Raw genomic sequence first — 27,724 nt, 5'->3', positions numbered from 1 at the left:
AGTATCAGTAAGATACCTATCAGTAGCAGGACATTCCTCTCTTTAGCAAGGGGGAGAGGAATGATAACAAACCTACATGAGTGGATGAATTGCTTTGTTAAAAGAACAGATCTTCTTATCTTCCTCGGATGCAATGAACTATGACGTGTAAAACCCAGAAGTCTGACTCTATAATATTCATATATGTCTTAGATTCAGAAATACTGGTCAGTTGTTTCGTAGAATTCTGGTATTCAGAAAACTGATCAAAGGTGGCAAACTCCCAGTTGGTTAATAGTACTTACCTCTCACCAAAAGTAAGGCTATCCTAATGTTAAGACCAAAGGTTTGTTTTGTATATGAACAAATGACAAATTTTGAACCAATTTGTATTTTTCATAACTTACAAACCTTAGGTCTTAACATACAAAGGCCCACCTCTAACCACCCCCTCTATCAACTAACCTGGGTTGGAAGAATAACTAACGGGGTCACAAGTTAAAGAGGGTTATGTGGGTGGCTCCACATGTCTCGTGACCAAGCACAGATGCCAATAGTCCCTTGCGTACACAATTATTTTAAACTTTACCGGTTTTCAGCTGACGCTGAGTATTTGTCCTAATGTTAAGACCTCAGGTTTGTAAGTTATGAAAAATACAAATTAGTTAAAAATTTGTCATATTTAATTGATTTTAATGGCTAGTCTTCATGGTAGTTTATTATGGCAAAGTAATTAAATTGCAGTTGGCAATGTTCACATAATACTTTTGGTACCTGTGAGCATGTCTACCTTAACCAACATCATAATCGTTAAAATCTTGCTTTAAAATTTTGTCAGGTGTTCTCTTTACAGGGTTAGATGTTTAATTAATTAACTTTTTTACTTTCCTTGTTCAGTCTAGGACTGAACAGGTTGTATGGCTGTGTAGTTCAGGAAGGTCACAGGGAGCCGGGAGGAATGTGTAAGTGATTACATAATAAAAATATGGAATGTTATTCCATATATATATAAAAGACTAAAACTAAAGAGGTCAACCAGATTGCTTGCAGGAATGTGATCAGACCAGAGATGCTAAGATGAGGTATACATAAAAGTAGGCTAAGATGACATGCCGTCACCTGTAGTCATTCATTTGTTTATAAACTTTAGTCCAAGCTTCCTGCTTGAGACAAACACTGTGACCTATAGCTCAAGCGGCCTACGTGATTAGTAACTATGTCATCTGATTGTATGTTCGTATGTTCGAGCTACTGTCTGCTTCCTTTATGATTTGTAACCAAGATGGTAGTCAGAACAGAGTTAGCCATCATCCTTGGCAGACCTGTACCTTTTTACCTAAGCTTTATCATGTAGAACAGGACAGAATAGAATTAGCCATCATCATTGGCAGAAGCGATTGAGCTATCGTCATTAGAAGACCTGTACAATCCTACTTGATCTTCACCATGTAATCTCAGAGAATATAAGTATTTTTATACTTCGTGTTTTCTACTAAGAACCTCACATCAGAAAGAAATCATCATGAGTTTAACACATCGTCGTCATAACCAAAGAAGATAATACCGACTTCGTAAGTTATCTACAAACCCCAAGACACTCCAATGAATATGGGAGTGCATAACCAACCGACTTAGCGAAGATTATCGCAAGTCTAACATTACCTCATAGGGCGCCTTATCATACAAGGCAACAGCCCTAATAAATGTATCCTAGAAGGATCTGACTGTCCATCCCCTCAGGATGCTGACATCCCCGAGATCCATTTTGCTGAGGTTATTTGTCAGTACAATGACCTACGGGAAGGGACCGTGGCTTTGTCTACTGACCGACATCCTCTCACTTAGAATGCTTTTGGGGTCCTAAGAAGAAGCTAAGGTTTCTACAGGGTTGCCATGGTCCTCCTTGGCTGAAAGTGTCCTTGACGAAGTTTTCAGACAAGCTGCTTCCCCCACCTCTGCCTCGACAAAAGCAATTCTACTTTCCCTCGGAGAGACCATTGCCGACTAAGCAGGTTGAGCCAAACCTATTTTGCTTAGGTCCTGGCATCTTGCTGCAACACCTTACTGCAGAAAATGTCTCATTTTCTCAGCAGGAGGCAGTGAACCTGGAAGCTACCACCATGGCAGCATTTCAGGCAGTCTCCTGGTTGGATCTGTGGTCACTCACAGAATCCAAGGTTGCAGCTTCCTTAGGTACTATTGTTCCCAGGGACGACTTGAATTTTTCGGAGACTGTCAGTCTGCAGGTAGGGTCATCTCCTACCTAGCCCACCAGACTGCCAACCTGTGGGCAAACCTGGTGTTGAGGAGGAGGGATGCATTCTTGAATCACATCACTAGGTCTGGTGGTTCAGAGTTGGCTTTGGTTCTTAGGAACAGACCGTTGCTGGGTTCTACCGCTCTCTTCTCTAAAGAGTTGGTAGATGCTGTGGTGGAGAAACTGAGAGCTGAAGACAGAGACCGTCTCGTCCACCAGTCAGTTGCAGACCTCCAGGACTTCACATACAACTGCACTAGACCGTGGAGGGAAGCTAGCTCTTCCTCTACCCCTAAAAAGTCTCTTCCTTCTAAGGGAGTGTGAGGAAGTACCTTGCTTCCCTTACCTCCCCTCCAGGGGAAGGGAGGTAAGGGAAAGAAGGGGAAACGCTAGGGGCTGTGTTCCTCTCCAGCTGCTGTCTTTGGTTTGGGGGGGTGCCTATTGAGCCATAGGGTAACTTGCCAGCGATATGGAGCTGAGACCTGGATAGTAGATGTCTTTCGGGAGGGATATTTACTTCACTTCGAGTCAAAGCAACCTCTCACCAACTCTTCGGTCTGTCTCCAAACTTACACCCCTGGTTCGGCCAAGGATCTGGCAATGAAGGAAGAACTGTACACAATGCTGAGCAAAGGAGCTGTGGAAATCATGCGAGATCTATCCCCGGGTTCCTACAGTTGGCTCTTAGTTGAGAAGGCCTCGGGGGCTGGAGGCCGGTGATAGATCTTTCTTCTTTGATCCAATTCGTTTGCCAGACTGTTCACAATGGAAACGGCACACACTGTGCTTCAAACAGGGAGAATGACTTAATGTTTTTGGTGGATTTGAAGGATGCATATTTTTAACTATCCATTCATCGATCCTTCAGAAAGTACCTTTGCTTTATCCTCAAGGGGACAATGTTCCAATTCAGGGCACCTTGCTTCGGGCTCTCAACTGCTGCTCAGGTGTTCATGAGCATGTTCATCCTTGTTTCAGCTTGGGGTCCATTTAGTAGTGATGTGTCTGCTGAGGTGTATCTCGATGATTGACTAGTCCTGGCAAGGTCACACTTGCAGTTGTTACAGGACAGGGATCACCTTCTCGAAATTTGTCCCGATCTGGGATCGTGATAAATTTTGAGAAGTTGGATCTCATTCCCAAGCAGATTATAAAGTATCTGGGCATGCTAATCAGTACGGTAGCAGCACGAGGTTTCCCCTCAGACTGGCCTATCAGCAAGTTCAGGAAGGCAGCACAGCTGTTCCTGTCACAACAGGAACAACCAACTTGGCACTGGCAAGTTGAGATCGGTCACCTGTCGTTGTTGGAGAAGCTGGTCCCTTATGGACGGCTTTACCCGTGGTCTCTCATTCCCCTGTTGGAGGAAGTGAGAGAGGATTTAGCTTGGTGGCTGGATGACAGGAACCTTCTAATAGGAGTGGAGCTGCACACTTCCCCTCCGGACATGCTTCTGTTCTTAAACACATGAGTGGGCTGTAGCTCACTCGGTGGAGCTGTCGGCCAGGTACATTCCAGGCAAGAGGAATGTAGTGGCAGGCAAGCTCAGCCACCAGAATCAGGTGATAGGAACCGAGTGGTCCCTTAACATGGATGTGGCATGAAGGTTGTTCAACCTGGGGGGGAGGGGGGGTGGCATCCAGTCGTAGACTTGTTCACCACCTGGCTCAATAGTAAACATCAGGTCTTCTGTTCCATAGTGCTGAACCCATGGGCTGTTTCAGAGGATGCCTTCCAACATCTGTGGGATAACCTCGAGATGTACGCATTTCCCCTGTTTTGCATGATTCGCAAGGTAATTAACAGGGTGCTGATCACCCCGAAACTTCAGATGATTCTGGTGGCTCTGGTACCCTGACCTGTTAGCTGTTCTCTCTGAGGCACCAAGAGAACTTCCCCCCTGGCACGACCTTCTATGTCAGCTGCACATAGAATGTTACCACTTGGTAGTGGAGTCCCTGCGTCTTCACGGCTGGAGGTTATCCGCCATCTATTGCGAGTGAGAGGCTTTTCTTGCCAAGCAGCAACAGTATACCAGGGAAAGTAGGCCGTCTTCTTTGGTTGGTGTTGTGGACGGGTTCTCTCTCTGGCCAGAACTTCTCTTCAGCAGGTTGCTGACTTCTCTATCAGCAGTTGAAGGCTACAGGTCTGCCTTGGGCATAGTCTTGAAACTGAGGGGGTGGATATCTCCCTCTCTGGAGATATCTTTGCTCATTGGGAGCTTTGAGAGGTCTTGCCCAGCCAGAAAACTGAGGCCCCCTGAGTGGGATGTGACTCCTGTACTTCAGAGCCTGATTCGTCCTCCTTACGAGCCTCTACGGGAGTCGTCAGGCAGGGCTCTGACCCACAAGACAGTCTTTTTGCTTCTTCGAGGGGATGGGGATCAATTATGCTAGATTTCATCTTGGACTTGTAGCGAAGACTGAGGAACCCTTCTGTCCCTGACGCTAGGTTAGAGTCCTTTACATCCCCTTCCCTAGAGGACTTCTGTTGTAATGACCCTGACAAGATGTTGCTTTGTCCTGTTAGAGTGCTACAGCGCTATCTGAAGAGAATTCAACATCTCCGGCCTGAGTGTTGACGCCTGTAAGTTAGCACCGGGGTGACCAAGGAAGAAGTGTCCAAGAACACTTTTTCTTTCTGACTTCGTGAAGTGATCAGGAAAGTGTACTCCTCTGAAGGAAGGAATGACACCAGTACTTTTTGCCCGAGAGCTCACGAAGTCAGGGGTATTGGCCCCTCCCTTGCGTTCGTACCACTTTCACCTCTTTCTACCTTTGGGATATAGCTGACAGTTCCTTGGACACTTTTGTTGGGACCCATGGTGGCTGCTCAACAGTTGTGTAGCGTACCCAGCTTCTTTAACAGGACAAGGTTGCATCTCGCCTTTTGTGATAGGTATAAATGAAAGTGCTCTCTTCTTTCCTCTTTTCATTCCTCTCTCTTCCTTCAAGCTGGAACTGGCAGCCGATGCAGGTAAGACTATGTGATAGAATAACCTTTCTATATTCTTTGATTAGATTATAGAAGCATATATCCTCCAAACCCAATTCTTGTATTTGCCTAAATGTCTCCGACAATAAGGAGTTTGATTGCTTTTTCATGTGAGGTTATGTTTCCTCCCTCTTATGGAATGGTCCAGAATTCTGCTCATTGATCTCGAAGCACCCATACTCTGATCAATTTAACAGGACTGGGTCCCTTTCCTTGCTCTAATGACCAGGAAAGGAACCACAGGTTGGGCAAACACCAGTCTGTTCATAGAGCTCACTCACATACCTCCAACCAATCAGTGAGTCTTCCAAATGTAAAGGACAGAGGGTTTGTATATCATATAGGAACAAATCACAATTTTTAAAAGTAAGTTGTATTTTTCCTAACTATACAAACCTGAGGTCCTTTAAATATAGGCTCACCTCATGCCACCCATCTATCTGCTGCCTGGGCCTAAAGCAAACTGGAATGTTTACAGCCAGTCGGGCTGGACTCCGGACTAGCAGACAGTACTTAACTGCCTAATCACCTTGTTTGAAACGTCAACGGCCGTTTTCCAGCCTACACTGAAAGTAATTCCTAATGTAAAGGACCTCAGGTTTATATAGTTAGGAAAAATACAATTTACTTTTTTAAAAAAAATTGATATTCTGTATGTAAGCAAGGGAAAAGTTATGATGCATGTGTAGGCCTTGTATTATAAGCAGCAGAGACATTGGCACACATAAAGGAGTATGAGAATTTGAAGATATATGATGACAAAATGATAAGAATCATGTCTGCAGCATAGCGTGTTAATGAAAAACCTCTGGAGAAGTTGAGTATAGTGGCTGGAAAATAGAAGGAGATCTCAGAGTGAGGTGGTAAATACATTTGATAAGGTGACTTCGAGACTAGATGGGAATTTAGGAAGTACATTAGACCAAAGAGTGTGGAGAGAACCCATTTCATATAAGCACATAAATGAAAAAGCTAAAAAAATGGTGATGCTTAAATATTGATGATGAGAAATGAGTAAACAGACAATAAATAGTCAGTGAGACCATGATAAAATAATATCCAAGTTTTAGAGGGCTTATAAAATTTTGATGTCATACTCTTCTTAAGTCTAGAAGCAAACTCACTTGTTTTAATTATTTCAGGTTCACCCCCAAAGCGGAAGAAAAAGAAGTCAGAAGGTCAGGAAAATCTAAGTATGTCTGAGACTCAGGAGGGTGGCCTAGATTCTCCATTCAAGCACAGACCTGATATTACCCCAAAACATAAAAAGAAGAAAGGTAAAGTGGATGAAGTCACTGATAGTGTAAAATCTCCCAAGGAAGAAGTCTACAAAAGTTCACCCCTGAATGTTAAAAAAAGTAATAAAAAAGCAAGATTAAGTTTACATGGAAAAGAATCAAGCAACTTAGAAGGAACACCTAAGAAGAATGGATATGTTGAAAGTAATGAACAGTGTTGGGCTGTGGAAGAAGAACTCTCGCTGATTGACAGCGTACTTGGTAATTTAGATCCTAAAGATAACGCACCATTTAGAACAACGCTCCGTAAAATAGACTGGAAAAGTGTTGCGATAAAAGGCAGAACTCCAAGAGACTGCAGCGATATGTTAAATATAATGATTAGCAAGATTTCAAAATATAAAACATTGGCAATGATTCTTCAAGAAGCTAAGGAAGAAGTGTCAGATAGTTCTTCAAGACTTAGGAGAATATTACCTCCAAGATTAAGGTTCATCCACAAATACTGTAAAAAACACAAGTCTGAGGCGCCTTCCAGCGTACTTCGTTCAAAGGCTTCTACTGCCTGGTTAGAGTTATCTGGGAAAGAAAAAAAACGCTATGAACTTGAGTATGCAAAGGAAGTTGAAGAAATTAAAAAGACCCTCGATTTACCTCCTGGTTCACCTAGAGGACCTTTTGAACTATATTATGCCAGTGAAATAGAGAAAGGAGGCTCAAAAGGAATGGAACTCAAAAACAAATGCAGAAAGTTGTTTAGTGATATGAAGATTGAAGAGAAAAGTCAGTATATTCATGAATCTTGTCAAGAAGCATCAAGGTGTATATCTGAGTACAAGTCATATAAGGAATCACACCCAGACTTTGACAAACCAATGCCTAAAATCAGTGGGCGCAAATTGTACAAGGAATATTTTGAATTTTTAGGCATGCCTAAATGTTTAAATAGTGTAGTTGGAATTTTCTTTGACGAAATGAATAGGAAAGGAAAACTTGATCATGTTGATGCAAAAAATAAGTTGGTAACTGCAAATGTAATGTTCGGTAGTTTATCTGATGAAGAAAAAACAAAATACAAAATAAAATGTAGAAAAGCATTGCTACGCTACAATCAATTGTATGATGAGTGGAAAGAAAGTCTTAATAGTGATGTAGCATTGGTTTTGGAAACATATTTTGAAAATAAACCTAAGGGACAGGAAGGACAATTTGGAGCTAATCATACGGTTGAAGTAAGCATGGCAAAGCCAAAATTTAATGATGAGCCTGAAAAACCAGCACCTACTCCTTTCAGATTATTTGGTATCAAGTTTAGAAAACAAAGGAAAGACAAATATAGTAGCACAAAGGAAATGGAAAAAGCTTGCGCTGCAGCTTGGAAATCCTTACCAGCAGAGTCACATTCAAAATATCTTGAGAGATGTCAAGAAAATCGGGAAATATATAAAGACAATTTACTAGAGTACGTTAGAAATTTAGGAGATGTAGCAAAGGTGTACCTGGGTTTTAAAAGAAAAGAGCATCACAGGTTTTTTAAAGAAGACATTTTTGAAGAGGAATTCCCAATTAAGGATTATCCCATTTATGTCATAGCAAAGAAAGAGGTTGGTACTCTTCAAGGAGTGGTCAAGTCAAGGGCATTGAGTGAAGAAGGTATCAAAGAACTAAAAGTAATGGGAATGGAACACAGCAAGGAAAGCTCTGAGAGTGGTGGTGAATCTTCAGATGAGGATTCTTCTGTCAGTGATCATAAACTGGAGAAGAGTGTACCAAAACAAAAAGAGCTACAGAGAACCCCAGCCAAAGAAAGCATTAGTGATGATGAGGATGATGAATCTTCAGATGAGGATGCCTCTGACAGTGATCATGAACTGGAGAAGAGTCTACCAAAACAGGGAGGTCTACAGAGAACCCCAGCCAAAGAAAGCAGTAGTGAAGATGAGGATGATGATGGTGATGATGATGATGATGATGATGATGATAATTGCAATGTTACACAGGCATGGGAGTCACCAAAGGTAAGTTAAATTTTTGGAAGTTTATAGTTTTAGCATTTTCAGCATATCTAGGTTGTGATTTAATTGAAGCTGACTGTTTAGCACTGTAGGCAAATGTTACTAGTACCATCTGACTTAATTTGCTTGACATACAACTACTCACACTTACAATCGCACTTTTGGCAGCAGGACTGGGTGGGCTGATGCATATGAGTACACACTGTAAGAACAGTTGATCACACTCTCAGCGTGGTTTGGAAGTCGCGTAAAACCGTTGGTCCCGTTGCTGAATAACCACTGGTTCCATGCTAAAACACCATACAAACAAACAAACAACAGTTGATCACAGACTTACTTGGCGCCATCTCGGGAGAGCTCTCACATCACTGAGGCAGCATCCTTTTTAGTTACCCTGCTCTATCAGCAGCATCCTACAGTATTAATTGAACTCTAGACTTGAATTGCAAAATGATTTAAGTTACAATCGATGCATGTAGAAACCTAACCCTGTTGTAACTTGATGCCTACCTGGACATAATGTATACATTACCCAAATGATTAAAATATATCATTAGAAGTACATTATGGTAAAAAGATTGAAATAATGATTGTACATTACATTATAGTACTATGTAAGTAGTTTATATAGCAAATGCTTGATATTATGCCCTACTCTTTGTCTTGCATCCATTTTGAATTACAACAGTTGGTTGTAACCAAGCTCAGTTGTATTTGAGTTGAATGAAAAAGAAATAAAATGATTTTTTGATGATTTACATGAAACTAATTTTTAAAACTTAAGTTGTATGTCATGCAGATACAGGTTAAGAATCCTTTGTTTGAAAGGCATGAGGCAGGTAGTGTTTCAGGTTTTGGATAATTTTGAATTTGCAATATCTGTGTACATTTCTGTTGTGTGGGGAGTTCCTCTTGCTGTAAAAATTCCTTTGGCACAGGGATTACCATCCCTTTCTGGGGAACCCTCCCCCCCAAATCCTCTTCCAGTCAACCAGTGGCATTTTCATCATATTGAAGAGATAAAAAGATTTTAGGCTTTTTTTGAGTAAGATCGGATCCGTGATCATGAAATAAGCAACCTTGCAGTTGTCTCCATTGTTCTGAAGGTGCTAGGATGTTGGGGCCCATCCTTGATCAATGTCTGCTTAACTAGTTCCTTACCATTCAAGGAGATGGTAAGAAGGCCCATTAGAAAATGGGACTTACTAGCTCTTCGGGATGTTTGCTTCCATGTGCCAACTTACCTTGCGTCAAGAAGGAAACTGCAGTTCACCCCTCAGGCCTCACACAAACCATGGCCTTAGTAGCAGCTAGGGTTCAAAACGTATTTATATGGGGACCAGAGTGGTTAGTTGATCATGGCTCCATAGAGGGAGAAACTGAAAATTGTATGGTGTGTATTTTTATATATACTATCTAAATCTCTATATCTTATATATAACTTTATTATATATTGTATAATTGTTATTGGTATTTTATGCATTGTTGAAATATGGTGGGTGTCCTATATATGGACAGCATATGGTTGATTCTAGAAGGTGTCTGTTGATGTATTTTAGTTGTGTTGTGACGTCATAGACAAGATGGCGGCGGCGTCGGGGGGATGTAAACAATAACACGGGGGAGTAGAAGGCAGGTGCTGGTGGTGTGTGGTTGGTAGGGGAGAGCTTTCTGTCTGGTAGGAGTTTTTGGGTTGTAAGTCTTGTTGTGCTTAAAAGGGGTTAGGCTAGGCTAAAATTCAAATAACTATCTATCTATCTTTCTATATATGTAAAGCAATGCTCATGTCTCCAGAGCAATTGGACTTAATGTCCTCCACCTTCGCAACTTATCACAGCCTGGTCACAATCCAAGACAGAAGTGTGTTTGTCCATCTAATGACAGAAGTGGAAGGTTTAGGTGGTAATTTGACAGTTTTGCTGGTGAGGTATCAGTTGTATGCTTGTGACAATACAGTCCCAATTAGGGTGAAGGGTAAGATGGATGATTAGAGTGATGAGATAAAATAGGATAAGAAATAAATACATCAGGGATCAGCAAAAATCATTGAAGTGTGTGAGAAAGGCTTAAGAGTCAAAATTGAGATAGTTTGGGCACCTGATAATTAAGTGGGAAATGATTGAAAGGTTGCATGAGAGATCATTAAAAGGAAAGTGCTAGATACCCAAAGTAAAGAAAGGCAATAGATAAAGGTAGAGATAGCTGGAAAAGTCATGAAAAATTCCACTAGCTATGAAGATAGAGATAGACTTCTTTCCATTGTGCTTGTGTGATGAATATTAGAGATAGACTTCTTTCCATTGTGCTTGTGTGATGAATATCATTGCAATGAGGTATAATGACCTCTACATGGTGTGAGGGTAGGTTAATCTGACCTTGATAAATTGCAGAGCCTAGCAGGGAATGGTAAATCACTGCCACATTTCTGAAGGAGCATATTTTTATGTTATGTCAGGTTTTATAAAATATTAGGAAAAGAAGATCTAGAATTTATTATTGCATTCAGGACTGCAGTAGGTAGAGTGATTATATTCCATAATGAACATTTAGTAAACTCTTTACCAGAATATGGGTTTACTGGAATTGCCATTTCGTTCATGTATATCTATTGAAATTTTTTTTTATTGCAGAAGTCCAATCAAAATGATGATAATGAAGATGACGATGATGATGATGAGAGTGAAGATGATGAAGATGACAGTGAATGATGAGAATTGTAGAAAAGGATTTTTTAATGGTAATTAACTGGATAAATGCCTAAATCCATGAGAATTACTTATGGGTTGATATAGTTCATTAATTTAAGTCAGCATTGTTCTGATACGTTCCGAGTTTACTTATTGACGTGGAAGTACATACTTCATTATTTTGATTTCATTGACTTAAAATGAATATTGCACTTTTTCCATCAGTAACTACATTTTATGTATTACAATTTATGAAGAATATTTTGCATACCTATCCATTGGATATGTGATGTAATGGAATTACAAAGTTAAGCAATTTTTAAAAATTTTAAAAGTTTTTTTTTTTTTATAACATTTCCTCATTATTGGCTGGTTTTTAAAAATGACAAATTTGTAACTAATTTGTATTTTTCATAACTAAAAAACCTGAGGTCTTAACATTAGGATTTACTAGCGCCAAGCTGGAAACCGGTAGAATTAAAATTAAACTTGTGCGATCCAGGGACTATTGGCATCTACCAGGTCACGAGGCACGTGTTACCCAGAATGCCCTTGGCGTCCTGTGACCCACCAGTTATACTACTTCTAACCCAGTTTAGACTGCTAGAGGGGTGGTTCGAGGTGGGCCTTTAACTGTTAAGACCTCAGGTTTGTTAGCTATGAAAAATACTAATTAGTTACAAATTTGTCATTTGTTCATATACGAAAAAAAACCTTTGGTCTTAACATTAGGATAGACTTACTTATTGGAGGGAGGTAAGTCTCTATAACTGACTGAGAGTTTGCCACCTATATCCATTTCCGAATATTATGAGTATTCCAAGAGAATGGACTATGAACCCTTGAACCAAAGATATAACAGAATCTATTGGCTTCCCTCACTTGGTGCTGGTACCATGCCATGGTTTATAAACTATGGGAAAATAGAGGACCTTCCATTCTCATTAACTACTCTTGTCCCTTGTATCTGGATCTACCATCACCCCTCCCTCCCCTAATACCAAGAGGGGTGTGTTGCTACTGAAAAGTATACTAAACTAAAATAACTTTACAGTATGGCTGACCACCTCACCTGCATCTAGTCCGTTCCAGCTTATGATGGCACTCTCCTTCATACTGCCCGTAGGTAAAGGAGTAGAAAGAAAGTAGTAAAGAAAAAAAGACCAGTCATCCCATTCGTTCTACTTTCATACCTTCATCTTAGACTAGACACAGACTGACCTGCCAGGGGTACTGGATGAGCTATACCACTTGCTGGGCCGCCACCACTGGACCCAAGGAAAAGGTATCCAAGAAGGATCTATGGGCAACTTCTTTTAAATAAGAGGAAGTGAAAGTCGTTTGGCATTTCCAAACACCAACTTTGAGAATTCTCTCCACAGACATTTTCTTCTTTAATGCCAAAGAAGCACTGAAGCCTCTGATGTCATGAGCCCTACCCCTCTCCTGGCTATCTGACCCCCCTGTCTTCTGTCATGTAGGCATTCCTGATCATTTCTCTTAGCCAAAACGATATTGTATTCCTGGACACTTCCTTTTTGTTCCGTCCTGTACTTACGAACAACCTCCTGCACCCCGGCCTGAGGTGCCTTGTCCTCCTTAAGTACTCTCTTATTACCCTGACAGGACACAGAAACATCTCATCTTTGTCATTGTCTACGAAATCTGCCAGAGAAGGTATGGAAAAGGATTCGAATCTACCGTCCACTATTGATGGGTTTTGAGTTTTGGCCACAAATTCTGGAACAAACTCGAATACCATTGACTTCCAACCTCTCGAGTGCTTTATGATATACGACAGGCCATGTAGTTCCCCCACCCTTTTGGTTGAAGCTAGGGCCAATAAGAAGACTGTTTTCAAGGTCAGGCTCCTATCTGTGGAATGCCTTAGTCGTTTGTAGGGGGGTTTTGTCAAGACTACTCAGTACCATGGTCAAATCCCAATCTGGGGCTTTTAGTTCCTTTGGCAAACATGACTGCTCAAAGCTCTTCATCAACATGGCCAACTCCCATGAAGATGAAATGTCCACACCTCCCCATGTGTAAGACCGAGGCTAGAGCAGCCCTGTACCCCTTCACCGCAGATACAGACACGTGCCTTTCTGTCCTGAGATATATCAGAAAGTCTGCTAATTGCTGAATAGTGGTACCGGGTGGAGACAAGTTCCCTCTACGACACCAATCACAGTATGTTGACCATTTCCCTTGGTATACTGCTGCCGATGACTGATATTTCCTGCCATCTGCGCTGCTGCTTTTTGCGAAAACCCTCTCGCTCGCAGGAGATACTTGACAGTCTCCACCCGTGAAGTGATAGGGACTTCACCAACCGGTGGTACCTCTCCACGTGCGGCTGACATAGTACGTAGTTCCATGGGGGTAACTCTCTCGGCACGTCTACTAGGAGTTCCAAGAGGTCCAGAAACCACTCTGCCTTTGGCCATAAAGGAGCTACCAGAGTCATTCTGAGGTTCTGAGACCGCATTACCCTGTTCAGAACCTGACAGATTAGACAAAAATAGGTCTATGGTCGGCCTTTCACACAACATGAGCATCCTATCCACTACCTGTTGGTGCAGGGACCACTCCATTCCCAGGATCTGATCCCTGCGGCTCAACTTGTCGGCCACTATGTTTCTTTTTCCCGGAATATATCTGGCTCTGATGTCTACTAGGTTCTCTACAACCCACCGATGAAGTTGAACTGTCATCACATGTAACTGTTGAGACACTAGACCTTCTTGTTTGTTTATGTAAGCTACTACCGAGGTGTTGTCCGACATCAATACCACTGATTGCCCCTTCACCCTCTCCCTGAATTCCTGTAGTGCTAGAAACGCTGCTTTTAACTCCAGCACGTTTATATGGAGAGCTCTGTCCTCGCCACTCCATTTTGCTGAACCATCAGCTCCTCCATATGGGCTCCCCAACCTTCTAGTGACGCATCTGAGAACAGCAAGAGATCCTGGGAGGGTTGCTGAAGGGGAACACCCACTGTCAGATTGTTGTCCTTCACCCATCACAGCAAGTCTTTCCTCACTTCTGATGACAAGGGAATCTGCTCGTACGAGTGATTTACTATTGGTGACCAAAACTCCTTCATCCTCCATTGTAGAGATTGAAGGTGTAGCATTCCTTGTGGTACTAGCTTCTCCAAGGAAGTTGGAACTCCCAGTACTACCTGCCACTGTTTGGCTTTTATTGTGTCTATAATCATTCTCAGATACACCAGCCGTTGACTTGGATCCAACTGCGACTTCTCCTGATTTATCACAATGCCTAAGCTGTGACAAAACTGTAGAAGGGTCGCCCTGTCCCTAAGTAATTTCTCTCTGGACTTTGCTATCACCAGCCAATCGTCTAGATATCTTATTGGCCTGATCCCCTGAGCATGCGCCCATGTCAACACGAGAGTGAACACTTGTAAAAACTGGAGGAGATGTTGTCAATCTGAAGCACAGAACTTTGAACTTGAAAACTTTCTCTGCAAGACTGAAGCGGAGAAATTTCCTTGAAGACTGATGGACTGGGATCTGAAAGTATGTGTCCTTCAAGTCAATTGTCAGCATAAAGTCTTTGATCCTGACTGCTTGTAGAACCATCTTTGGAGTTTCCATTTTGAATCTGGTTTTTCTTATAAACAGATTCAATGTTGACAGGTCTATTACTGTCCTCCAGTCCCCGTTGGCTTTGGGTACAAGGAAAATCCTGCTGTAAAACCCCTTTGACGGAATGGATACTTGTTTCACAGCCCATTTTTTATTCGTCATCTTCACTTCCTTTTGCAGAATAAAAGCCTTCTGAGTTCTTGAGCATAAGCGAAGTGAGGTAATGGCTGTTCTGTCAGGGGTGGGGATACTTCGAACGGAATCAAATACCTGACCCTGAGAACATCCACCACCCACTGCTCTGCTCCCAGTTCCTGCCACACCTTCCAGTGATTTGCCAGGCAACCCCCCCACTGGTGTGGCTGAGTGATGAGAGGCACCATCCTATTGCCTTGAGCCTCTCCCTTTTCCCCTAATCCCCTTCCTCTGTTATTTCTATTGTGAAAGGGCCGATGAGCTAACTTCTTTAGGGATGTTATGCCTCACTGGCTTCTTTTGAGGTATTTGCTGCTCCCTTACCTCCATAGGGTTAGCTTGACTGTTAGATGTTTTTCTAACTGCCTGCTGTACCAATCTATCGTTAGTGTCCATCCTTCTATCTATAGCCTCCTCTAGTATGGCTTCTGGCAACAGCAATTGCGACTCTTAAGATATTCCCATTCCTCATTGCTAGCAGGGAATCCAAATCAACAGTGCGACTTAGCCTAGCCAAAGCTGCATCCCTCCTCATTAACAGGATATTTGCCCAAACATTGGCACTTGAATTTGTCAAGTTTGCAATTGCTTTGGCACCTGATTGTAGTAATTTAATGAACATTGATTCATCCACTACTTTTCTCGTCACTTCTGAGGATGCAATCTTCGCCACTGCTGTTGACCAAAGATCCAGCCAAGAAGCAGTCTGAAAGACAGAAGCTGTTGATTCTAACGTAGCAGCCTCTTGGCAAGTCATCGAAAGGCATTCCATTTTCACTTGATCTAAGGTTAATCCAGGTCTTAACCTTACCACATTTGGGTTAATTTGTCTAGATAGCAAAGGAACCGCCGGTGTTGTATAATATTTCCTATGTTTCATCATTGGAGGAGGGATAAACTTAAACGATCTATTTGATCTTAAGGAATTATCCCTTCCTGTAATCTCTGTGTTTACGTGTTGTAAAACGGACTCCGCATGACTTGAACAAGGCAATTCACACGACACCTTGGTATCCTTTATTACCCCAAACGTCATGTCAGTCCCCGGAGGAAGCATACTTGCAGGTGTTTCCGTGCTCCCCGACAGGTTATTGAATTGACGAATCAAATCAATCACCTCCGCATAGGAAGCCAGAAACTCGTGGCTTTCTCCTTCCTCCGGTTCTAGCGTACTGTGCTCAGCCACAGGAGACGCTATGTCACTCCTATCCCCTGACAAACGTCGGGGTGCTTCGTGGCCGTCTGCCCCTACGGCTGCGGTTTCTTTGATCTTTGATGACTGCCAACGGCTCGATCCCGAGCAGTCAGGAGGAGAACGGACCGCCTCGCTCCTCTGCTCGCGGATCTAGAGCGAGAATCTCGCCTATACCTCCAAGATGAAGGCTCTCTTGAAACCGAGCTCACTTCTCCATGACGATTGATATCTTCTCCAACGACCGTCGGAGAATTCGGGCTTGATCCTTCATCTAGGCAGACAATACCTTCCACCAACGTATCAGACGAGGTTGACAACTCAATATTCTTCGATCTTTTAATAGGAGCCTTTTCGTCTTTTCTCCGTATTTTAAACGGTCTTACAGGCAAAACCGGTATCTGTGCTCTATCCTTTTCGTCCCCAGTGTCGATTTCGGCAACGACATTGTAGTCTTTCTTAGACTCTTTGTTGTCTCTACTGGCAACTCCACGTTGGCCGCTAGCCCAGCGACCGTCTACTCACTTGCTGGTTCGGACTCTTGTAAACGGCTTCGTCCGCTAGCTTTGAGGTTACCAGCCACTGACTTCTTGCCTTTCTTTCTGACTGGGATGTGACAGTCCTGGTCCGAAGATGATGAATTCACTCTTCTCCTCTTGGCCCGAGGATCAGTCACGAAATCCCGTATCCTCCAACGCTTGACTGGTACACGCTGTGACATCACCGAACTTAGCGATGATGCCGAGCTAGAGGAAGAAGACGAATCACGCCTTTTCTTTTTGTCTTTCTTATTAATTTTCTTCTCTAGATCCTGTAATTTCTTCATTACAGTGTGTACTACTGAGTCAGAAAGCGTATTTGGATCCGGAGGCAGAGAAGTAGACTGAGAAGCAGTAGGCTGTGACGTCATCGCGTCTGCCATGTCGGTGTGTGACGTCACCATTCTTCTAGGGAGAGACTGGCCGGCTGCTGCTAGCATCCCTGCGTTTGCAGCAAAACTACTTCCAACGTTCTGCATTGCCGTAAACATTGAAGTTGTTGGCGTAGCCGCAGCATTATTTCCCATAAAGTGCAATCCAGGTTATGAGGAATATTCAGCGCTGCCGGACTCTGCTGGAATCGTGACGCCATATAATGCGACAGCAAACCTTCCAAGGTTGGTACGCCTGGTAGGCCTAGCGCCGCCCACATAACTTCCATCCTGTATGCGTCGGGAGCCTGCACCTGGAACAAAGATGGCGATGCTCCCCCCCTCCCTGTTGGGAACAACGGAGTGTAAATATTATGCATAAAATTACCCAAAAACCCCTCCTGGAGTTTCCGGTAACTAACCACTAGGAGAAACCGAAGGGGTATGGGACAAATCAAAGGCAGGTGGTGAAACATATGGAGCAGTCTGGTGTATTGCCGATACAAATGAAGCCGGCAACGCTTGGTCATCCAAAGAAGGCGTCGACTCCTTTCTTTTGTACTGGCCTTTCTCATAAAACTTCCTCCACTGTTCCACCGACCAACCGCGACAAGCAGAACAAGGATTAGTAATTGTACATACATTTTCTCTGCACTTACTACACGTTGGATGAGGATCCGTTGACACCGAAGTTAGGAATCTTGAACAGGGAAAGCCACTGACTCCAGGGCATTTCCTTTGTCTTGCCTTTGAAACGGAAGAAGATCTCGATGGTGACACAAAAATCACCATCTCACCACTTAACACACTCTTACAGCTCACACCCACACTGAGCACACTCAGAGAAAGAGAATTAATAAGAAAAATGAAAGTGAAATGGATAAAAACTGGGCAAACTAAAACTGGTGTAAACAGATAGCCAGTAAAACATCCTATCTTAAAGGCAGTAGAAAGATAACTGGTGGGTCACAGGACGCCAAGGGCATTCTGGGTAATACATGCCCCGTGACCTAGTAGATGCCAATAGTCCCTGGATCGCACAAGTTTAATTTTAATTTACCGGTTTCCAGCTTGGCGCTAGTAAATCCTAATGTCAAGATTGAAGGTTTGTTTTGTATTTGAACAAATTAATTTTATATTTTATGTTGCTCGGTTTTCAAGATCGTGAATTTAGTTAGGTTCCCAGATGTACAAATTGTTGGGGATTTAATGATTAATTGGTGTATAATTCCATAACTGTTACGCATAGAGGACAGTATGCACCTATGGCAATATTGCTTGTTTTTAGGGGTTAAGGTAATCCACCAGTATGTTGCAAAGAAAATTCTGATTTGAGACCGAAGGTTTGTTAGTTATGAAAAATACAAATATTAAAAAATTTGTCTTATTTGATCAGCTAGCTATATTGTAATAATTACAGGAATTCTATATATTTCACACTGATTAAAAATGAGGATGCAGTGATTTGACTCGGAGTACAAAGAACTGTTGGATGTTAAGGAAGAAGAAATTTGTACGAAATGGATTCTGATCAGACAGACAGTGAGGATCGTAGAGAAAGACTGGTTCCATGCAACGTAAAACACCATACTAGCATCGTAGGGAAAGGTTACTTAAAAAGTGGATTCGAGTGAATGGGAAAGACAGCAGTTTAAATAGAGTGGCATTTTCATCATATTCAAGAGATGAAAAGATTTTAGGCTTTTTTGAGCAAGGTAAGATCCGTGATCATGAAATAAGCAACCTTGCAGTTGTCTCCATTGTTCTGAAGGTACTAGGAAGTTGGGGCCCTTCCTTGATCTATGTCTGCTTAACTATAGTCGATTCATTTAAGGTAGATTCTTGCGCCTACGAGACGTTTGTTTGGCGGCCTCTGATTGGCTGGTACCGGGAGGTAGGCCGCTCGCTCAGTCTCATTATTTTCTACTGTGGCTTAGAAAACTAGCAATATTATGTTTATATTTCTTCAATCAACTCACGCTTTGCTCAAGCTAGGAAAATTTCGGTCATACCATAGGATTTGGTATTAATTGTGCAACTAAGTCATCTTTTCCTGAAATCAGTAAGATAAAACACAAAGGAATTACAATGAATAAAAGTTTAAAGAGAAACATTTAATTCTTTATACCTGTTTTTATTTATCATCGGATTTTGCATCATTAACGCGATTAAAATAAAATAAAGCTTGTGTTTTCATACAACAAATTCACCCTGAATACACTGGTGCTTTCAGATTTTGGATGCGTGTAAAATGTGAGGAGAAAATGAAGAATATGTCTTATTATGTTGCATCAGTAAATGATTCAAGTTTGACGGTATTGCTGAGAGAATGAGATCTGCAAGGCGTCGTCGTTGCGTTTGTCTCCTCAGCGAGAGATTTGAGTTGCCAATTAGCGATATAAAAGGTTGCAGTTTCCACAATATTTACCATGTTATATTATCACATTTTCTGAAAATAAATACACAGAATTTCCAATATAACTGTCGAACATTTTAAATCCAATATCATATAGTATGTCTGGGCATATCTGATAAGGAAAAAAATAATAATAATCAGATGGATACAACTGGTATCGTTAGCTCAGACCCATGCGGGCCGCGGGAATTCAATCCAGCAAAGAAGTTGAACTCTGTGGAAAGACGACTTCACACTCTTCAACTCAGCCTAAACTTTAATAAGGTTGTTTCAAGACATTGTTTCTAATTTTATTTTATGAATATATTTTCAAATGAAAGAGACACCAGAGACTTATTTGAGTGATATGAAATAATAATCTCAGTGAAGTAATAAACAACAAATAATTAAGAAAGATTGACTTCCTATTAGGCTGAGTCAAGTACGGCTGCAACATAATAAGACATATTCTTCATTTTCTCTTCACATATTACACGCATCCAAAATCTGAAAGCACCAGCGTATTCAGGGTGATTTTATTGTATGAAAATACAAGTTTTAATTCATCTTGATCGTATGACTTATTAAAAATCCGATGATAAATAAAAACAGGTGTAAAGATTGAAACTTTTTCTCTTCACTTTTACTCGTTGTAATTCCTTTGTGTTTTATCTAATTGTTTCAGGAAAAGATGATTTAGTTGTGCAATTAATACCGAATCCTTTGGTATGACCAAAACTTTATTATCTTTTGGAAAATGCGAGATAAATGAAGAAATATAAACATACTGCATGTTTTCTAAGTCACAGACGAAAATATGACACAATGAGCGAGCGGCCTACCTCCCGGTACCAGCCAATCAGAGGCTGCCAAACAAACGTCTCGTAGGCGCAAGAATCTACCTTAAATGAATCGACTATAGTTCCTTACCATTCAAGGAGATGGTAAGAAGGCCCATTAGAAAATGGGAATTACTAGCTCTTCAGGATGTTTACTTCCATGTGCCAACTTACCTTGCGTCAAGAAGGAAACTACAGTACACCCCTCAGGCCTCACACAAACCATGGGCTCGGTAGCAGTTAGGGTTCAAAACATTTATATGGGTACCACAGTGGTTAGTTGATTATGGCTCCATAGAAGGAGAAACTGAAAATTTGTATGATGTATTTTATATATATACCATCTAAATCTTTATCTTATATAAAGCAATGCTTCTGTCTCCAGAGTAATTGGACTTTACGTCCTCCACCTTTGCAACTTATCACAGCCTGGTCACAATCCAAGACAGAAGTTTGTTTGTCCATCTAATGACAGAAGTGGAAGGTTTAGGTGGTAATTTGAGTTTTGCTGGTGAGGTATCAGTTGTATGCTTGTGACAAGACGGTCCCAATTAGGCTGAAGGGTTAGATGGATGATTAGAGGGACGAGATAAAATAGGATAAGAAATAAATACATCAGGGATCAGCAAAAATCATTGAAGTGTGTGAGAAAGGCTTAAGAGTCAAAATTGAGATAGTTTGGGCACCCGATAATTAAGTGGGAAATGATTGAAAAGTTGCATGAGGGATCATTAAAAGCAAAGTGCTAGATACCCAAAGTAAAGAAAGACAATAGATAAAGGGAGGGCACAAAGTAGAGACAACTGGAAAAGTCATGAAAAATTCCACTAGTTATGAAGATAGAGATAGACTTCTTTCCATTGTGCTTGTGTGATTAATATCATTGCAATGAGGTATAATGACCTCTACATGGTGTGAGGGTAGGTTAATCTGACCTTGATAAATTGCAGAGCCTAGCAGGGAATGATAAATCACTGCCACATTTCTGAAGGAGCATATTTTTATGTTATGTCAGGTTTTATAAAATATTAGGAAAAGAAGATCTAGAATTTATTATGCATTCAGGACTGCAGTAGGTAGAGTGATTATATTCCATAATGAACATTCAGTAAACTCTTTACCAGAATATGGGGTTACTGGAATTGCCATTTTGTTCTTGTAAATCTAATGAAATTTTTTATTGCAGCAGAAGTCCCATGAAAAGGCTGATAATGAAGATGAAGACGACAGTGAATGATGAGAATTGTAGAAAAAGGATTTTTAATGGTAATTAACTGGATAAATCCTAAATCCATGAGAATTACTTATGGGTTGATATAGTTCCGAGTTTACTTATTGACGTGGAAGTACATACTTCATGATCTTGATTTCATTGACTTGAAATGAACATTGCACTTTTTTCCATCAGTTACTACATTTTATGTAGTACAATTTTTGAAGAATATTTTGCATACCTATCCATTGGAAATAAGTAATGTAATGGAATTACAAACTTAAGCAATTTTTGAAACATTTTAAAAGTTTTTTTTATATCCATTTCATCATTATTGGCTGGTTTTTAAAAATTAATTTTATATTTTATGTTGCTTGGTTTTCAAGATTGTGATTTTAGTGAGGTTCCCAGATGGTCAAATTGTTGGAGATTTAATGCTTCATTGGTATATGATTCCATAACTTATGCATAGAGGACAGTAATGCACCTATGGCAATATTGCTTGTTTTTAGGTGTTAAGGTAATCCACCAGTATGTTGCAAAGAAAATTCTGATTTGAGACCGAAGGATTGTTAGTTATGAAAAATACAAATATTAAAAAATTTGTCTTATTTGATCAGCTAGCTATATTGTACTAATTTCACTTGAGGCATTCACAAATAATTACCGGAATTCTATATATCTCACACTACGATTAAAAATGAGGATGCAGTGATTTGACTTGAGTACAAAGAACATTTACATTTAAACAGTACAAAGCATTATACATTAAACTTTGTTGGATGTTAGGGAAGAAGATATTTGTACGAAATAGATTCTGATCAGTTACACAGTGAGGATCGTAGGGAAAGGCTGGTTCTGTGCAACGTAAAAACACCATACAAGCATCTTAGAGAAAGGGTACTTTAATCCACTTTTTGAGTTAACGGGAAAGACAGCTTTTTAAAAAGAGTTGTAATATGTAGATTGAATACAATATGATTCCAGATATAATAGGAAGGTAGGGGTCACTAACAAAATGCCAGCATGACTAAATTGTTAAAGGAAGAATTGTATTTGATAGGCAGGTAGGGGTCAAGAAGTTTTAGACGTGGTAGCCATAGTTACAACTGTAAGGTTTGAAATTGGTTACATTGTACCCATTATCAAAAACTGTGACCTAAATATTTAAGAGTTATACTTACACTTTATACTTTTAAATATCATTATGTTTTACTTTTAAATATCATGATGTTTTATACTTTTAAATATCATGAACATCATAATGTGGAATATGGAAGATTTACAGTACGTATACTTACTCAGATGCTGCAAATCTTCAACAGAGTTAGGATTTGATGCTGTACTGTTGTAAAGTAAATAAATTTACTTAACAGTGCTTTGTTTTCGCAGTAGGTTTCCAAAACTTGACCTACCTTGTTGATTATGCTTCAGGCATGTGCACAAAAGATATTTAACTCTATATTTGTACAATTAGGGATTGGAACGTGGGCCATTTATCAATATCTAAAACTTGCAACATTGTTTGTATGTCTGTCCTTTTGATATGAATTCCACTTTCCAACATGGCTTGTTTTGTTGTAATTTGTTACTGTCATTTTCAGTGCTCCAAATATTCTGCAATTTATTTATTATAATAGAAAATGTGATCGATAGCTTTGAGCAATCCTGTCCTAGAGAACTCAGATCTCCTAGCTGGAATTTAACTCTGGTGTCCTGGTATCCTCTAGCCTTACGAAGGCTCCTTATGGACTGTTGCGACAGGCTACAGATAGAAACTCTGCTCTCAAAGCTGTCGTCTTCCTGGCCCTAGCATTTGGCAAAAAGAGTGCATGGTCTGTCATATGATGTAAAACACACCAGAGATTGAAGGCTTTAGTTTTATAATTTATTCCAGAATTGGCCAAGACACAAATCCAGCCATTTTTTATGACAGATTTGTCTCCGTTTCTGTACCTTCTTTTGGAGACCAAATAATGACCCTGACAAAATGTATTCTGTCAGAACACTGCTTAAAAAAAAATAAATAAATAAATAAATAAATCTTGCCACCTCAGACCAGCCTCTTGAAGACTGTTAGCACAGGCCGGGTCAAAAAAGAAAGAAAAAAAAAAAAAAACTAAAGATGGCCGAGCTCTAATTTGGCATTTAAAGGAACATGTCTATTCATAAAATATTGAGAGCTGGTTCATGGTCATGCCAAACCACTTTGTTCCTTTTTCTTGAAGGATGTTGCCCATAGGTCCTTGGAAACATTTTTCCCTTGGGTCCGGTGGTGGCTGCTCAACAAGTTGTGTAGCTCATCCCGTGCCCCTGCTGGGTCAGTTTGTATCTTGTCTAAGATGAGGGCATGAAAGTGAAATGAATAAGATAATTGGTCTCATTTCTTTTCTATGTTTTACCTCCTTTACCTACGTTTTCAATTTTCTACCTCCTCCTTTACTTACGGGCAGTAAGAAGAGAGAACCATCATAAGTTGGAACAGTCATGGGTCGCCGAGGGTTATGTGAATGGCCCCACGCAATTCGTGACCAAGCACAGATGCCAGTAGTCCCTTGCATAGACAGTTTTGTTTAACTTTACCAGTTTCCAGCCGGCATTAGAAGATCTAATGTTAAGACCTCAAGTTTGTTAGTTATGAAAAATAAAATTTGTCATGTTAGATCTTGTCATAGTAGTTGAGTCGCAGCTTTGCCTTATCAGTTTCTTTAATGCCTACGTTGGGAGGAATCCAACATATTTTTACATTTTACCATTTGTGTAGAATTTGTGAGGTGAAAATTTATTTGTTGTGCAACGATATTTGGGCAATTTTTGAGGTGAAAATTTTGTGCGCGCAACGATATTTTTTTGGATCATAATTTTTAAGTTGTTAAAAGTTGAATGTTTCTATGATGGTTAATGTATCATCAGTAATTTTAATTGCTATTGGTATTTCAGTAACACTATCTGTTATATTTGGTAAACATTAATGCTTAGACACCCCCCCCAATATCTTAATATGTAGCATCTTTGTTGAATGCACTTTCTCCATAACTGCCTTTTGGTTATGGACTTTGGTGTTTATTGATGATTTTCACTTAATTCTTTCTCATTCCCCTCTCTAATGTTTCCACAACCATATTCTTTGATTCTGATGGAACACTAGGTCGTCGGCATATAGTAGCACTCCAGCTCGCTGAAAGTTAATCTCATATGTAAAGACCGAAGCGTTGTATGTCCGGAAAAATACATTTTATTAAAAGATTTATCATATTCCACTCCATTGTAGCATATGCCATTGCTATAATGTGAATAGATGTTGCTGAGTTTTGATAGCCACCTACATTGAGTTTAGTTTTACAAGTTGCAGAATAGAACACTACCATTAACAGCCCCCTTAATTACTAATTGGTGTTTTTTGTGATTCCCTTTCTAAAGCTCTTGATTTGATATAGATTTATTTTCATGTTCTATTTCTGTAGATGTCTCGGTGAAAAACAATGTACGTATAACACTGGCACAAATCAAAGCTGACAGTTGTTAATTTGACTTTTTGTTTACAATTCCACCTTCAGTATTGAGGAGGCTTTTTTTCCAGTTATCACTTTCGGGATTGTATGATTAAGATTTGTTACTGTCCTAAAATGTTCATTAAATTTTTCATCTTATTAGGAACTGTAGGGATATATACTATACTCTGATGTTTGTAAGTTTTCACATGAAAGTTCTTCTTGGTAGTCTGATTTATAACCAAGTCTGGAAGCCATAGATGTTGGCTTGGTAGTCTGATTTATAACCAAGTCTGGAAGCCATAGATGTTAGGAAATGTTGTCATATGACCTGCCTTTTATGCTTGTTAGTGGCAGAAATACTGTTTCAGGATTTGATACCAGGAATGAGGTTGAATCAATTTCGTTTACTTCGCTATACTATGAAGCATTCAAACTTAGGTTTTTGCATACATGTGAACCTACTTCCAGCAGTGAATTGTAATTATTCCATTATTTTAGTTATGTCATTTGTAAAGCTGCAGTTTGTATGGTTTATCGCAATGTGTGCTATATCCATAGGAAACCGTATGAGCACGTGAATTAATAAAGCATCGTCAAAACATTGTCCATATGTGCAGACAAAACAGAGCAAAGATGATGGGTCATATATTAAAATAATTTGTATTATTTTCATAGGTATACAAACTAGATCCATTTATATATTGGAGTATCCATGAATGCAAAGTGGAATCAGTCATTTGAAACATGGTAACAAGGTAGTTAATTGGTGGAGATATGGGGTTGATGCCAGAACTAACCAGTCACCCATGCACTGCAACAAATGAATACCCTATGCGTGGGCCCAAGCTGACACCAAGAAGAACATCCAGGTAATACTTGAGCTGTCACCAACTGAAGCCTCATACTTTACAGATAAAGCATAGGTATGTCGAAGAGCTCTGTTGAATGGTCACTTGAAAGTAGGCATCCTTCAGTAAATGTAAAGGATGTCTATGTTCAAGTCCCCTTTTCTGATGGATTCTAGCAATCCGTGTTGTTTTCATCTTGTATGGAGTCTGTAAACACTTATTCCAGGGTAAGAGGTCAATCACCATCTCTAACTTCAAGTCACCTTCTACAATGCCTTTCTGTCATCATTTCCACCTCTATAGAAAGGCTCAGACATGCGCAAATCTGGAGAGTATCATTGTCTCCAAGACAGGAGAACAAACATCCTTGAATGGAAGCCTGCAACTATCAAGAAGAGCAGCTACAAACCAAAGCTCTGCTTCCTGCTCCTGCCACATGGCCCAATGGTGAACAGGCAACCCCCTTACTTGGCATTGCACCTGAGGGAGGACAACAAACGGGCTGAGAAGACCTCCTACTCTTGGAAGAAGAGAAGACCTCCTACTCTTAGAAGAAGAAAGGCTGGATTTCTGATGAGCAGGCTTTTTTGTTAACCCAGACACAGAGGCCTCTGCAAAACCCAGATGTATAGATCATGTTTTCAAACTCAAAGGTTTGAAAGCAGTATTCCCATGAAATACTTCCCAAAGTTTGTCCACTGGTTGGCCAGGGAGGTAAGGACCTTACCTCCCAATACCAGCAACCTCTTAAACAGTACCCAGCCCATGAGACTAGATGTCTGACACAGGAGTTCATGAATGTGTTTAACCTTGTTACTAAGTTTATAACAGCCGATTCCAGCTTGCGTGGAAGGATACTCATAAACAAAAGGTGATGGTTGGCATTTCCCTAGGAACAAACTTATGACAATAAACAACAGTTTTTACTTAATTAGATGTATAAAATATACACCAATATAAAAATAACTACAGATGTAGACATGCATGTGCACTCCCTGTCAAGTAAGTGAATTAGGATTCAAAATTTGTTAAGGCCTTGGTACAAAAGCTGTGGTACCGTAGTCACCACTTTTTGTAAATCAACTAAATATTTGCTGTGGTTCTTAGGTGAATCAACAGCGACAGGTTTTTTTGTTAAGAGTCTAATGGTAGCAAGTTTATGAAGATGGTCATTGTTCATTGGAGTTTGTTATGTTTGTCATGAGTAATGATAAGTATTGATTTTTTAAGATAAGGTAATTTTGTATTATTGATTTTTAAGGTTAAGATTGTTTAGTTTCTTTAAAAAGATTTGTAACTATTGTTCCATTGCAACTGGAATGTTAAAACTGGTTATTGCACTGTCCAGGAAATGGTCTAATTTTGTAAATACAGTATATGTTCAGTTGTCTTGTATTTATTCAAGTCTACCTTATTTTTGCACTAAAACTTTCATTAACAGTGATAGGTAACAGGTCTGCAAGATGTCAAAATCATCAATTCACAAGCAAAGTCAAAAGTTTCTCCACAATATAATAAATTTGAGAAGTAATGTTTTTCATAGGTATACAGGTACAGTAGTGCCTCGAGATACGAAATTAATCCGTTCTGAGGCGCCCTTCGTATCATGAGGTTTTTGTATCTTGGACCACATTTTACATGTAAAATGGCTAATCTGTTCCAAGCCCTCCAAAAACACCCCAGTAAATTAAATAATAAAGCTAAATCGACCTATAAACAATGAAATACTACAACAAATTGGACCATTCAATACCTAACTTAATAACGTAATGCAAATTAACCTGTAAATAAAGTGTATTAGTGTACATGGTATACAAGAAATACTGTACGTAAAATGTGGAAGCTTACCTTTTGAGTGAG

The 27,724-nt window shown here is 40.2% G+C and overlaps 1 protein-coding gene across 10 annotated transcripts in view; it reads left to right on the top strand.

Annotated features, from left to right (window-relative positions):
• The window catches only part of LOC135225875 (nucleolar transcription factor 1-A-like), a 176,453-nt gene extending 149,203 nt beyond the window's left edge, over positions 1-27,250 (top strand). For 5 of the 10 annotated variants that reach the window (XM_064265435.1, XM_064265438.1, XM_064265437.1 and 2 more), the window contains 3 exons: positions 6,373-8,486; positions 11,114-11,220; positions 21,496-27,250. In XM_064265435.1, coding sequence (XP_064121505.1) covers positions 6,373-8,486; positions 11,114-11,191 — 2,192 coding nt within the window. In that variant the 3' untranslated portion in view covers positions 11,192-11,220; positions 21,496-27,250. Of the gene's footprint in view, positions 1-6,372; positions 8,487-8,654; positions 9,131-11,113; positions 11,221-18,495; positions 18,791-21,495 lie in introns of those variants that run through there. The other 5 variants (XR_010317108.1, XR_010317107.1, XR_010317106.1 and 2 more) reach the window with 5 other exon arrangements.
• Positions 27,251-27,724: the final 474 nt, after the last annotated feature.

The sequence above is a fragment of the Macrobrachium nipponense genome, chromosome 13 (assembly GCF_015104395.2).
Source record: "Macrobrachium nipponense isolate FS-2020 chromosome 13, ASM1510439v2, whole genome shotgun sequence".
NCBI classification, from domain to species: Eukaryota; Metazoa; Arthropoda; class Malacostraca; order Decapoda; family Palaemonidae; genus Macrobrachium; species Macrobrachium nipponense.
This window is presented reverse-complemented; position numbering and strand designations above follow the sequence as displayed.